At 31.7% G+C, this 14,049-nt stretch overlaps 2 protein-coding genes across 2 annotated transcripts; both read right to left on the bottom strand.

Annotated features, from left to right (window-relative positions):
- Positions 1–5,798: 5,798 nt before the first annotated feature.
- LOC123915568 (cytidine deaminase 1-like) lies at positions 5,799–7,313 on the bottom strand. The gene has a single exon (XM_045966730.1). The coding sequence runs from the start codon at positions 6,833–6,835 to the stop codon at positions 5,951–5,953; it is 885 nt and encodes a 294-aa protein (XP_045822686.1). The 5' UTR covers positions 6,836–7,313; the 3' UTR covers positions 5,799–5,950.
- Positions 7,314–8,150: 837 nt separating this feature from the next.
- On the bottom strand, positions 8,151–11,218 carry LOC123915567 (tetraspanin-2). The gene is made up of 2 exons (XM_045966729.1): positions 10,575–11,218; positions 8,151–8,981 (listed from the first exon to the last, which is right to left on the bottom strand). Exons 1-2 carry the CDS (start codon positions 11,070–11,072, stop codon positions 8,670–8,672), a joined length of 810 nt encoding a protein of 269 aa, XP_045822685.1. The 5' UTR covers positions 11,073–11,218; the 3' UTR covers positions 8,151–8,669.
- Positions 11,219–14,049: the final 2,831 nt, after the last annotated feature.

Here is a 14,049-nt window from a genome sequence, read left to right as displayed (position 1 = left end):
TTTAATCAGCGGGATTTGTGAAAATAATTTCATGACTTGAACTAGGGAGAGTGAGGTACACAAGAAGGTTCTAAATAATTCATAGTACTTTACATAAAATTTTGGAAATTTTTTACAGAATTATAATATTTTTAATTACCTGTTTACTCATTTAATTAACTAAAAATAGTTTCAGGTCTCCAAAAATTTCATAAAATATACCAAAATTTCCAGAATATTATCTACTATTTTATTATGAAAAACTAAAAAACAAATAGAGCCTCCCTGAGGCCGCACGCGCCCCCACGCGCCGCCGGTGAGAGTGGGCGTGGGCGACGCGCACTGTTCATCGTCCCCTCCACCCGTTTTACGCAGAAACGGGTCGTGCGACCCGGTTTTTTACCCGGTTCGATCTCCCTCAATACTCAACGAAACTCGACGTTCCTTATATGGATTTTGATCGTTTTTCAATTTTACAAAAGTTTCCGGTATTATTTTTTGAAATCGGTGTTCGATTCGCACGTAAAATGAGGTCGAAATTTGGAAGAAATTTAAAAAATGTAATAGTTGTTGTTGTTGCATGGGGGGCGCGAGAAGACATGGGGGCGCGCTATTTTATGATGCAAATTACATACATGCCCCATTGTTTCAAAAAAAAAAATGGATATTTTTGTCCAACTCAAAAGGTGCACCTTGCTAACTTAGACCTAACTAGGGTCTAAGTTAGAAAACCCCATATATATATATATGATTTATCTCGTCTTTATAATTAAAACACTAGTATAATTGACATGAGTTTAATATGGATTATATTTTTATTTTTTATTGTTTTAATCAAAACGATATAAATTAAATCATTTATCTTAATCGTAAAACTGAAGATGGTCATTTAACTTATATTTTCAAACAATGATGTGTATCATTGTTAAAATTTCAAATATTTTTTAAAATGGATTCATGATACCACCAAAAAATGTGGTCCATATTAAAATTTACATTGATTGACTTGAGTTCTTTTATAAAAGATGAAATGGGTGGTGGGTATCTCATTTTTAAACATATTTTTAAATTTATTTGTGTGTATCTCTTACCAAATTGAGCTCTCTATTTCTTTTGAAAAATGAAAATAATTCTAACTTTTTTGTATATGTCTCTAATCTCTCCAAAATTGAACTCTCCATTTTTTTAGAGAAATAAGAATGATCATAATTCATAACTCACAACCACATGCTAAATAAAAATTCGATTCAAATTAATATCATTCGATTCAAATTTCAAGGTCAAACTTTTTATATTTAAAAATTTAAAACTACATTTAAATTTGAACGGTCTAATTTTAACTAAAAGACTCTCATACATTAACCGCACCTTAGCCGACCGTACTCAATACATTATGAGTTATGCCATCCTTACTTAATACATTTTTGGGTCAGGCCCTCCTTACTCAATAATCATGATTTCCTCTTATAAGAACTAGCAGGACACCCGTGCGTCCGCACGGGAGTCGCGACGTTGCCGCTCCTCACTTGGTAAGATGAAATGATATAATATTTGGTAAAAAAAATAGAAAAAGAACAATGGTAAAACCATCACAAAAAAACTTTAGGTCTCCGTATTAATTTAGGAATATAAATATAGATAATGTAGAAATTATGAAGAAAAAAAATAGGCTACCTTATTAATATATTAGTAAAAACATAGATGTTGAAAAATCACAAAAAAAACTTATGTCCATGTATTAATATATGAATATAAATATAGTCCCGTAAAAATTATTAAAAAATAGGCAATCATATTAAAATGTTAGTGAAAATATAGGATAGGTCTCGCCACAGTCATCAAAATAATTAGGTCATCGTATTAAATATGAGTATAACCAGAAAAATTGTAAAAAAAATAGACAACTTAATTTTTATTTTATTTTTGTTTCAAACAACTTAATTAATATATAATTAAAAGTATAAGTCCCGTAGAAACCACACAAACAAAAAAGTTTTCATATTAATATATGAGTTTAAATATAGGTCCCGCAGATGTTATAAAAGAATGGGCAAACTTATTAATATGAGTAAAACACATAGGTCCCCATGTATCAAAAAAAAAAACGCATAGGTCCCCAGAAATCACACAAAAGATTAAGATCTCGTATTAATATATAATTATAAATATAGGTCTAAAAAAAATAGTAAAAAATTGAAAACTTCACTTGATAACATAAAATAGTAATTTATTGGGAAGTAGATTAAAAGATTAAAAAAATAGAAAGATATAATATTTGGTAAAAAAATAGAAAAAGAACAATGGTAAAACTATCACAAAAAAACCTTATGTCTCCGTATTAATATTTGAATATAAATGATAATGTAGAAATCATGGAAAAATAGGTTACCTTATTAATATATTAGTAAAAACACAGGCCTTGTAAAAACCACCAAAAAATTAGGTCTCTGTATTAAATATATGAGTATAAATATATCCTTTTAAAATTATTAAAAATAGGTAACCTTGTTAATATGTTAGTGAAAATATAGGTCTCACAAAAATCATCAAAATAATTAGGTCACCGTATTAAATATGAGTATAACCCGTAAAATTGTAAAACAAAATGGGCAACTTAATTAATATATAAATAAAAGTATAAGCCCCGTATAAATCACAAAAAAAAAAGTTTCCATATTAATATATGAGTATTTTATAGGTTCCGTATATGTTATAAAAGAACGGACAAACGTATTAATCGTATTAATATGAGTAAAAAACATAGGTCCCGCATAAACCACATAGAAGATCAGGTTATCGTATATTAATATATGAGTATAAATTTAAGTTCACAAAAAATAGTTAAAAACTGTAAATTTTATTAATAAGAGTAAAAACATAGGCCCTACGTACGTGTATGATATAAACTGTTGTTGTTTTGTTTGGCACACCTTGTGTCAATCAGGACTCATTATTAATAATAAAATTCATTTTAGTTTGTTCAAAAAAAAACACAGGCACCGCAGAAATCACAAAAAAAAGATTATATCCTTCTGTTAATGCATGAGTATAAATATATGTCAAGAATGAGCAACCTTATTAATATATTAATAAAAAAAATATGGCTCGTAAAAATGAACAAAATAATTAGGTCCTTGTATTAATATTTGATATAACCCGTAAAATTATAAATAATAAACAACTTTATTAATATATGATTAAAATTATAAGTCTCGTACAAATAAAAAAAAAAAAGGTTATCTTATTAATTGATGAGTATAAATATATATAGTCCTACATAAATTATTAAAGAACATGAAATCTTATTAATAAGAGAAAAAACATATGCCACTTTTTGCTTTTTCATAGCCGCCCCACAACAACAACATAGTAAACCCTACTTTTTGCTTTTTATTCTCGTTCATCTTTCAATGAGGGGTGATTTTGGATCAATTTTGATCTAAAATCACCCCTTTTTGATTGTTTTATATTTTTTTTTATTTAAATAAGTGATTTTTCACACATTCTTATGTTTCATTTGAGTTTTCTTTTGTTGTTCTTGTCTGATGTTGTTTTAATCCCGTCTTAGTGCAGAGTTTTTTTGTCTTGAGTTCGCGTCTTGGTACGGTGTCCGGTTTAATTCCGTTGTAGTACAATGTTTGTTTTGTTCAGATTTGTAGATTTGTTCCGATTCAGATTCAGTGCAGATTCACACGTACTCTACTTACTTGAATAAATGAATATTGTTTGTTGTTAGTCTAAAAAAAAAAAGAAAAACATAGGTCCCGTAGAATTCACACGAAAGATTATGTCCCTATATTAATATATGACTATAACTTGTAAAATTATAAAAAAAATAAACAACTTTACTAATATATGAGTAAAAATATAAGACCCGTAGATATATCCAAAAAAATTAGGTTCCCGTATTAATTTGAATATAACCCGTAAAATTATTTTAAAAAAATAGGCAACATAATATTTTAGTCCTTTTATTTCTCCAATAATTTTCTTCCGCATAGAAAAATCTCATAAGAATGAAAGTCATATCTTTCTTATTATATCTTTCTTGTGTGATTTGTTTATGGTTTTGTTTCTCTGACTCTTTGTAAACTTTTGTAGTCTACCTCGGTACGTCTTGTGTTGGGTAGGTTTTCTATGTTAATATATCTCATTTTGGTTTGTTAAAAAAAATATTAGTCCTTATATCAAAAACAAAAAATCTTTAAAAAAAAAAACTTCTAAAAAATGTCATTTATTTTTCAACTATTTTCAACTTTGTATTTAATTTTTACTGTTTTTTTTTTAAACTAAATGTATCATTCACGCGCAACTGTAGAGAATAATCCTCTTGAGGTAACTGACAATTTTTATTATTTTTGTCTCACCATTTTGGTAGAACATAGGCTACCTCTTCGACCAGACAAGAAACCTGTGAAGCAGCTTCCAAGGAGGTTTGCGCCAATTAATTCATATGGCTTAGTGGTAAATCTAATAAGAATTGTAAGTAAAAGGTTAAGGGTTCGATTCCTACTAAGAAATTTTTTAGCATTTTTCTACTAACGTTTTTTAATAAAGACACAAAATAACCCTGAATTGATTATGTGTCAAAAAATGAAAAAGGGGAGAATTAGGAATTTCATAGGTACTTTCTTTTCTTATATAGTAGATTTTTTTACGGAAGTTTTTCAGTTTTTCTCCCACCATATTCTTGTATTAAATTAATTAAATTTATTGAGTTTAACTACAAATTGAAAATTAACTTAATTAAATATTGGATTGAAGTCCATAAATCAAGTTGAGTGAATCTAAAATAACGAAACATAAACAATAAATGATAAAATTACACTAAAGAAAGGGTTGAACTCAAATAAAATATCATAAATAAATGGAAACAACACCATGTACCTCTATATTGTAAAAAAAAAAACCATACATTTGTTGTCTTATTTGGTATAATGCACTTATGACGTTGAAATAAAGAATTTCATTGAATCTCTCCTTTTATTTGTACATGAATTTTACTCTCTTATTATAAAAAAGAAAAAATAAATAAACACTTTCCCTTTCTTCTTTTAACTTAACTCGTGTTGATTATATGTTAGTTCCAAAAATATAACAAATTAATTCATATGGCTTAGTGGTAAATCTAATAAGAATTGTAAGTAAAAGGTTAAGGGTTCGATTCCTACTAAGAAATTTTTTAGCATTTTTCTACTAACGTTTTTTAATAAAGACACAAAATAACCCTGAATTGATTATGTGTCAAAAAATGAAAAAGGGGCGAATTAGGAATTTCATAGGTACTTTCTTTTCTTATATAGTAGATTTCACACTATAATAAATCTCAACTATTGATTTACGCACATATGCTACAGTGTCCAACTCCAATATTAGGAATCTTATTCCCTCAATCATGTGGTAGTAATTTCTTTAGTTTAATCAGTTGGACAACATTGAAAAAGTTAAAAATCTGAAGCCAATCCAATCCCATGTTACCCAACCGAATTTCATGAATAATGATAGCAACACACTCTTTAACAAACACACTCCAACACACTCTCTTTTATTGGTTGAAATTCACATGGGTCCCATAAAAAAATGTGGACCCATATAAATTTTATGGGACCCATGTGAATTTCAACCAATAGAAGAGAATGTGTTGGAGTGTGTTTGTTAAAGAGCGTGTTGCTAGCACTCCTCTACCCAACCTCACATGACAAACCAATTCATTGAATTCAACCGATGCTAAAACTTTAAAAAAAAAAAAATTAATTTTTTTTTTGAAGAACCTAAATTAACCCACTCAAATTAATTAAAAAAAAAAAATTACTTGCATGTATAGACAAAATATAAATGATTAAACTATTTGATGATTATAACAAGGTACTATCACCATGATCATGATTATGATTATGATTAATGATTAATTTATACACAATCGATTTCTCATCCATTTGATTACACCTTCCACCAAATTACAACCAATTATTCAATTCAACTGATCATAGGAACAGAGAAAAGTTTGCAATTCACACTTTGGAGAAATAGCTTCCAACAACAACTTGACAGTTCCTTCTTGTTTCACCACAGCACCATCTTTCTCCACCAACACAGCACCAACAATCTCATCATACTCACCTCCACCACCAGCAATAAACGCCACCACCGCAACTTGAAGAGGACCCAAACTAGGATTAAACGCCGCCGATTCAACATAACAACCTTTATAAATTTTCCCATTACAATCCAAAATCGCCACCCCAGATGGTGAATCGCTATAAGGAGCATGAGATTTATTCAAAGCTTCCAAAGCTGCAATCTTTAACTTCTCATTAACCGTGTTACCGTTGCAAACACCATTCGCTAGTTTTTTTTTAAGCTTTAAACCATTGTTACGTGGTTCCAATAACAGAGGAGCATTTTCAGGGAGAAGATCGTGTGGTCCGAATCTATAAGGAAGAAACTGTGACAGTGAAGTGAATTTCGGGTCGGATTCGGATGTTACGATGATTTGAATATCGGATGCTCCGCGAAGTTCTTGGAGGAATTGTCTGCAATGGCCGCAAGGTGCGGCGGAGACGGCGAATGAGTGGAGATTGGTTTCATTGTTGAGGAAGAGATTTGTGAGGAGAAACTGTTCGGCGTGGATGGAGTGATGAAGAGGAAGACCTGGGAATTCGATGTTGACTCCGATTAGGATCCGACCCGATTGGGAAAGTCCGACTGCTGCGACACGGAAATTGGAGATGGGTGGGCGGGCGAGGGATTGGGCTGAGGTGACTAGTGATGGGAGGAGTTGGGGGAGAGTGAGGGATGAAGATTCGGCCATGGATTTGGCTTCGGTGGGTGAGATTGTGAAAACGGGTCGATCCATTTGGGATTTTCGGGATCGATGATTTGATTGGAGAAATGAGGAGAGTGAGGGATTGGGCGTAGGTTTTGTTTTTATAGAGTCGGTTTGGAAGATGATTGGATCTTGCTGTGAAAATAAACACTAATTTTTTTATTATTATTAATAGGTAGTTGGCTCAGTGGCGAGTGATTGACGCTGAACTTGGTAGGATAATCATGGTTCGATCCCCGCAATTGTGATCGAAATGGACCGAAACCACCTGATGTCAGAATTGGCTCTCGAACTAAATTAGGCAGTTCAGTAGACCGAATATTAGTGGTAAAAAAAAATTTAAAATAATTGTTTTTTTGGGTCTTGCTTAGGGGGCAGATGTTAAAAAATTAAAGTAGAAATTTTCTTTAGTTAATTTGGCAATAGTTTAGAAAGTGAAAATTTGTAAAAACACTTTAATTTTAGCTTATAGCTTAATTTACCACTTTGATTATATACTATGATAAAAATTAAATTTAGATTGTTGATTGGGAGGGATTCAATGCCTCTTAAGATTGATCTCAATAGTTTCATGTGTAGAATATTCTAAAAAACACATCAATAGGTTCATTTTATTCAACGAATGAAGCATGTTGACTTTATTGTGGTTGCAAAGTTTATACACTTCCAATTCCAAATACACATTTTATGATAGGTTTTAAAATTAATGATTAGAGAACCGATTTAAAAAGAATGTTGTGACATTTTTTCAAATAGGTCAACTCTTTTAATGGTAAGAAAAACCTATTTAAAAATTCTTAAATCAGTTGATTTTATAATAACTGATTTAAAAAGCACTTTATAGACCTGTTACACATGAAGTCAATTTAAAAACATGTTTATTTCCATGACATTCATCCTCTCATACTTCACTCATGGTTGCTCGTCATAGCCATTCCTCACTCTCTCTTTTGTTTTTTCGGTCAGTCCCCTAGTCTCTCGTTCTTCTCATCATTATACTACTATCCTAATTCCTAACCATTGTGAATCCTAACAAAGAGATGTCCCTAAACTAAAATAAGAGGGGATTGGTTGATCGGAAAGCTCGGGCAAGAGTATGACATTCCATAAAAATCTTTCTGATCTGCTAGCTCTCACTTCGTGCCCTATTTATGTACATGGCAGTTTCTTGACTGTTTAAGTATTTGAATTTTTTTGCCTACTCATACGATTCTGGTTAGCAGTGAATGCTCCATAAGCTCATGCATGTCAAAATTGTGGATACAGCATTGAGTACCAATGTATAATATTTAAAACAAAAATATAAAAACAACCGAATATATTTAATTAAGCTATTCTAACCATATGCTCTAAGGAAAGTCTTCATTATTAGGAATATAAATATAATGTTCTCTGTTTTCCCAGAGCAACAGACAAGTATTAACTTGTTTCTACTGCGAAAAACTATCTGTGCAGTGCGTACCACTTGAGAACTTGCTTACAATATCTGTGAATCCACATTCCATACACACACACACACACAAACAAACAAAAAACATAAAAAGAAGTATAAATGTATAATGTACATTAAGACAACGTCGACTCAGAGTTAACAAGAGCGTGAAAGATAGAGAGCCAAAAGACAAAAAGACCGACGTTAAAAAGTTGAAAATTGTTACAAGCTATGAAGCAGAAACATATAAGGATATAGACACAATAACAACACTGACACGTAGATGTCGGTACCAATAGTGATTTGAGAAAATATAAGTCATTCTTGAATATCTTCTCTTTTTTTGAACCGGAAAAGCCATTGAATATATCCAGTAAGTGTTAGTGTTGTATGATTATCTTACACCGGTGAGTGTCGGACACGCCCTCAAATTCAAACCCAACCCTGTTTGTAACGGGAGAAAAGGTCTTCTGTTTGAGCATTCTTGAAGGCACTACAAGCAATGACATAGACCCATATAAGAACAACCACAGCCACAATGAGAATAATATTTGCTTTCCTCCATTCTTTTCTTAGGTTCCCAAGTAGACCAGCCTTACAAGCATTACAATTGTAGCATAGCTGGTTCTGATCATTGTTCCACAAGTTGCAATCTGAATCCGCCATGGGATTCGCAGGGTTTGTCCACATTATGGGACTCACATAACTGTAACCACAAACAGTTGGAGGTTTGCAACATCCTGACTGTAATCAAACCAACCAAACAAAATCCTTAGCAGAAAACTAACAAACACAAAACAGAAAACTAACAGGTCTAGCGTAAGTAGTTGGTGCGCAGAGTATGCGAGTGTGGTAAACTCTGAGATACTACTAAGATCAAAATAAAAAAACACAACAGAAGGGTAAACAACTACTAAACCATGTCACGAGCTGGCAACAAAAACATTTTATCATGTGCAATAGAGCCAAAACAGTGAGATTAACAATACCAGGCTGATTAATTTAATGTCTAAACTTTTCATGATTTCTATGTATAGGTCGGTAGCTATCTCGCATGAACTTTGGGGTGCCTCAATCATTGTCTCCATAGAATATAAGAAAGGTCCCACATAGCATTTTTGTGTGGTCAGCCAAACTGGTGGTAACAAAGGATGTGTCTAATGTCTTAAACTAATGATGCATTCTAAAGCCATGCTGATTCAAGACATGTTGAGTGTAAACCTCAAAATTTCAAACAAATAATTAATCCATGTCTAAATGGTGGGTCAAGTTAAGATTAAGATGGAAAACTATATGTTGGAATTCACATGATACGACAAGTAGTTTATCATTATCATTGTCACCGGCAATAAAAAGTAGTAGTAGTAATTTTGGATCTAAAAACAGATTTTATTTAACTATTGCATTATGCATATTATATTGTGAATGGTCCAGTTCACAATTCATTGGTCCCCCTTAAAAAATCACGGGAAATTGAGTAATTTCACAAGTCACAACTAACTATCCCATGGGACAGAGTCCTCTGGAGCTGGGAGAGGGATGGTAAGAGTGTTAATGGAATTGGTTTGATGGCTTCTAGATTGTCCTGTATTGATATCTAGACCTCAAAACAACTTTTACCAATAACTAGTCGATATACCCGTGCTGCCGCACTGGTCGCGCGTTGCGTTACTTGCGTGACATTTGTGTGTATCACATCGGCATTTTTTCTTAAAACGAGCAAAGTTACGATATGAGTGAAGTCCTCGACTAATTTTTACGATACTTTTGACTTTATAAGTAAAACTATTTGGGTTCGAAAATCGTCGAGGCAACCTAATCCCATATAAGAAAAATGAACATCCTGCCTAAGCTATGTTGGTGGGTTCGGAACAAAAATATGTTTAGTCTCTTAACTTTTGACTATTTCAGTGATAGACCTAAATTCTATCATAAATTATTATCACATATGAATATAATATAAAAACCAGTCAAAAAAATAATACTAAAGTAGTAATTCTTGAAGTCGGTAATTGGAATTAAGCATAGTAACATGGTACCATGTGATGTGGGTCTCAAGATTTGAGCTACAGACAAGGAAGCAATAAGTGACTCCAAAAAAGAAATTTCTTCAATGGAAGCAATAATTTACTAGTACATCTTGTTTTTTGTTTCCAAGAAAAATAGCACTGACTAATAGATCTGGCAATAGTTCCCTTGTCAGTGCCAGTGCACGGCCAAAACCACCACCAGATAAATGCAGGCTCTTAAACTTAAATAACTAAAAATAGAAACACCAAAGAAAAAAAAAACTATACTATCTAATTTTATAGAGATAGTTGTGTTTGTTATTATTACCTGTAATGGAGAGATATGAGAATTGAAAAATTGATCAGCAGTGATGTAATTCTGAGTAAGCTTAATACAAACATCAGAAGCAGCCAAACACGGTCTAATCTTCCTCCAACTACCAGAACCAGTAACACGATTTCTCAACCAAGAAGAAAATTTATCTAACCTATACTCTTTGTATCCTCTATCAGGAACAACGTAGCTTCCATCAGGTCGAGTAACAACGAAGGCGAAAACGAGGATTATAAGAAGAAGAGCGATTAAAAGTGCCATAGTGAAAAGGTAAAGTGCTAAGAGACCTTGTTTGTTCCAATAAGCACCGACAAAACCAGTTAAAGCAACGAGGAGGACTAGGATGCCGATTATGACAATTGGCCATCGGAAATTGGTTATGCATTCGTTGTCTGGTTTTGATGCTAACCAAATGCCAGAGGATATTATTGGTATTGAGGCTAATATTGCTATGAAGTTTAGAACTGCGGTTATGTTGTTGCTTACTCCCATGGTGGTAGTTAGTTACTCACTCACCGCGTTTGTTTTGTTCTGTTTTGCTTTATTGCTTGATGAAGGTGTTGAAACTGAGAAAGTTCGTAGTTAAGTAGAGGAAAGGGACCATGGGCACATTGGTTATGGACTCGTTGGCTAAGCCCTATTTATGTATTTTTTAGGGGTTTAATTGTAATTTTGCTTGGGTGATATATTCTAACTATGATGGACAATACTATTTGAAAATAAAAATTCACGATTTTTCGTCCCGTAAGCTCAGCTAAGTTGATAGGAACAATGTATTATATATGTTGAGGGTCGGGGTTCGACATGGACAATGTATTATATATGTTGATGGTCGAGGTTCGAATCATGGTCATCTCATTTATCCACCTTAAAAATAAAATTTCTAACCACTAAGTTATTTGACAAAAGACCGTCTGATTTAACTTGTACGGTATTAATTTGAGTTATCCGATTAATAATTAATAGTTGAGATTAAAAATTGCGTACTTATATACCGCAACAAATCACAATCTCTAGTCTTTGACGTTAAAACTTAAAACACTTACATTGACATCGATATCACGGTATGTCCAATATGAGTTACATCACTTTATTTTTTATCGTTTATGTCAAAACTGACATCAATTAAGTCATTATCTTAATTGCTTATAAAAAAAAGTCATTATCTTATTCGTAATAATAAAAATGACCATTAACTTATACTTCTAATACATAGTCATTGAAATTTAAATATTTTTTTTTAAATTTGTTTCATGATGGACCACTTATAAGAGTGATCCATGTTAAAATTATTCTTCCCCTCGTGTAGTTTTTTTGTTTTACTTAATATGTGCATAACATATTTTTTTTACCACCAGTATCCGGTCTACGAGATCATATATTTGGTTAGGAGTCAGTTCTGACATCAAATGGTTTCAGCCTCCTCTTAATCGCAACTGTAGAGGATGGAATCGTGATCCTCTCTACGAAATCCAGCGTCAATTATCACCGAACCAACATAATTAAATATTATACTAATTAATAATTGAAAATTAGGTGAAGATGTACTCACTCTTAGAAAAGCCAGATATATCTTGTTCACTTGTCTTTTAACAAATTCAACATCAAAGTTTAGGTAGAATTGAAAATATACCAACAACTACTAAGAATAACGCTAAATTCGGTCCATAAAAAAAATAGAAAGCAAAACATGATAATGTGTAGTGTAATTTTTTGTGTTTTTTTTAAATCAATTTAAAAGTAATTTTTATTGGTTATTAATTATGATAAAAAAATTAAATACAATTTACTTTGATTTGTATCTCTCTGACTCTCTTGTATTTTTATAGTCTACCTCGGTACGTCTTGTGCTGGGGAGACTGTTTGTGTTAATATATATATCGTTTTAGCTTCTTCAAAAAAAAAAAAATTAAATACAATTCGTATTTAATTTTCTAAAGTAAATAAAAATAAATATTAAAAATTATAAAAAAATTATATATTTTTTACTTTATCTAGTGTTTTTTCTATTACAGTCATTTTGGATATATCCTCCCTTCGTGCTATAATATAAACAAAAAATATATTTTCACATTTATTAAGAAAAATAAAATATGATAATTTCAATGATGACTTTTTGTGTTTTTCTTGAAATAGGTTTTATGGGAAGATGTAAAAAAAGTTTTTATTGGTTATTGATTATGAGGAAAAGAAGAGAGAGAGTAAATTAAGTAAAATTTTATCTTGAAAATGAGAAAAGTTTGTTTTTTTTATTATAATTTGGGACATGAAAAAATGATTTTTTTTGCTTATAATATGTGACGGAGAGAATATTGTAGATGAGAGTACTCTTACTTTATAACTAGAACATCGACCCGTGCGGTGCACGGGTCTGATTAGCTGTAAGTTATATAATGATTAAATAAGATATGATAATTTCAATAATGTAAGGTATATGAAAAAAGTTGAATAACATTAAACGATAGTTCAACAATTATTTTGGAAAAATATTCATACAAAGAAAATTATGTTATATTACGGAAGACTTCCTTATAGACCACATTCGAAGTCTTAGTCGTATCTTCACCATCATCATCGATGATCAATATTTTTAATCCTTTTCTAGAAGTAACTCTTGAAATTGCAACATACAACTGACCATGTGAAAACACTGGCGACAGAAGATATATCCCAACATGCTTTAAAGATTGTCCCTGACTCTTATTAATAGTCATCGCAAAAGAAATCATTATAGGAAATTGTCTCCGTTGAAATTTAAAAGGAATTCTCACGTCAGATGGTGTCAGAGAAAATCTAGGTATGAAAACCCGATCAGCAATATTACTTCATGAAATAATTTTTCTTTCAAGAGCACGTTTTCCCAATCTCGTAATAATAAGTCTTGTACCATTGCATAATCCTAATTTTTGATTCAAATTCCTTAATAGCATAACTGGAACTACAACTTTAAGTCTCAACTTGTGATTTGGAAGTCCCGACGTAGAAATCATGTTCAAAAATTCGGGAGAATGAACATCATCCACTGTTTGACCGTCTACATTTTGTGTGAGTGAAGTATCATAACTCAATTATGTTTTTTCTTCACCAGGAATTAAATCCAACATATAATCATTTATTGTGTCGACTATTGAATTTTTAGGAGCTAGTATAACTCTATTTTGGAAATACGTTATATCGTTCATGTTTTGTAAAAGTTGGGGATAGGTGTTTTCAACGATAGAAGCAAGATGATCACCTGAACTTGGAATCAACAAATCTGATGGAATGTCAAGTTCTAAATCATCGTCGTTGTCATCTCCAATTTATCCATCGCCAATACCCAAAACTCATTCAGAAAACAATCTTCTTTGTTCAACGTCTGCACTCGAAGCACCACCGAGAAACCTCATGTTTTTACTCAATGTTAAAACTTCACAAAAATTCCAAAGAACTAAAGAATTAATAGTAGCATGAACAACTTCTGGCCTTG

The sequence above is a fragment of the Trifolium pratense genome, linkage group LG3 (assembly GCF_020283565.1).
Source record: "Trifolium pratense cultivar HEN17-A07 linkage group LG3, ARS_RC_1.1, whole genome shotgun sequence".
In the NCBI taxonomy this organism is placed as follows: domain Eukaryota; kingdom Viridiplantae; phylum Streptophyta; class Magnoliopsida; order Fabales; family Fabaceae; genus Trifolium; species Trifolium pratense.
This window is presented reverse-complemented; position numbering and strand designations above follow the sequence as displayed.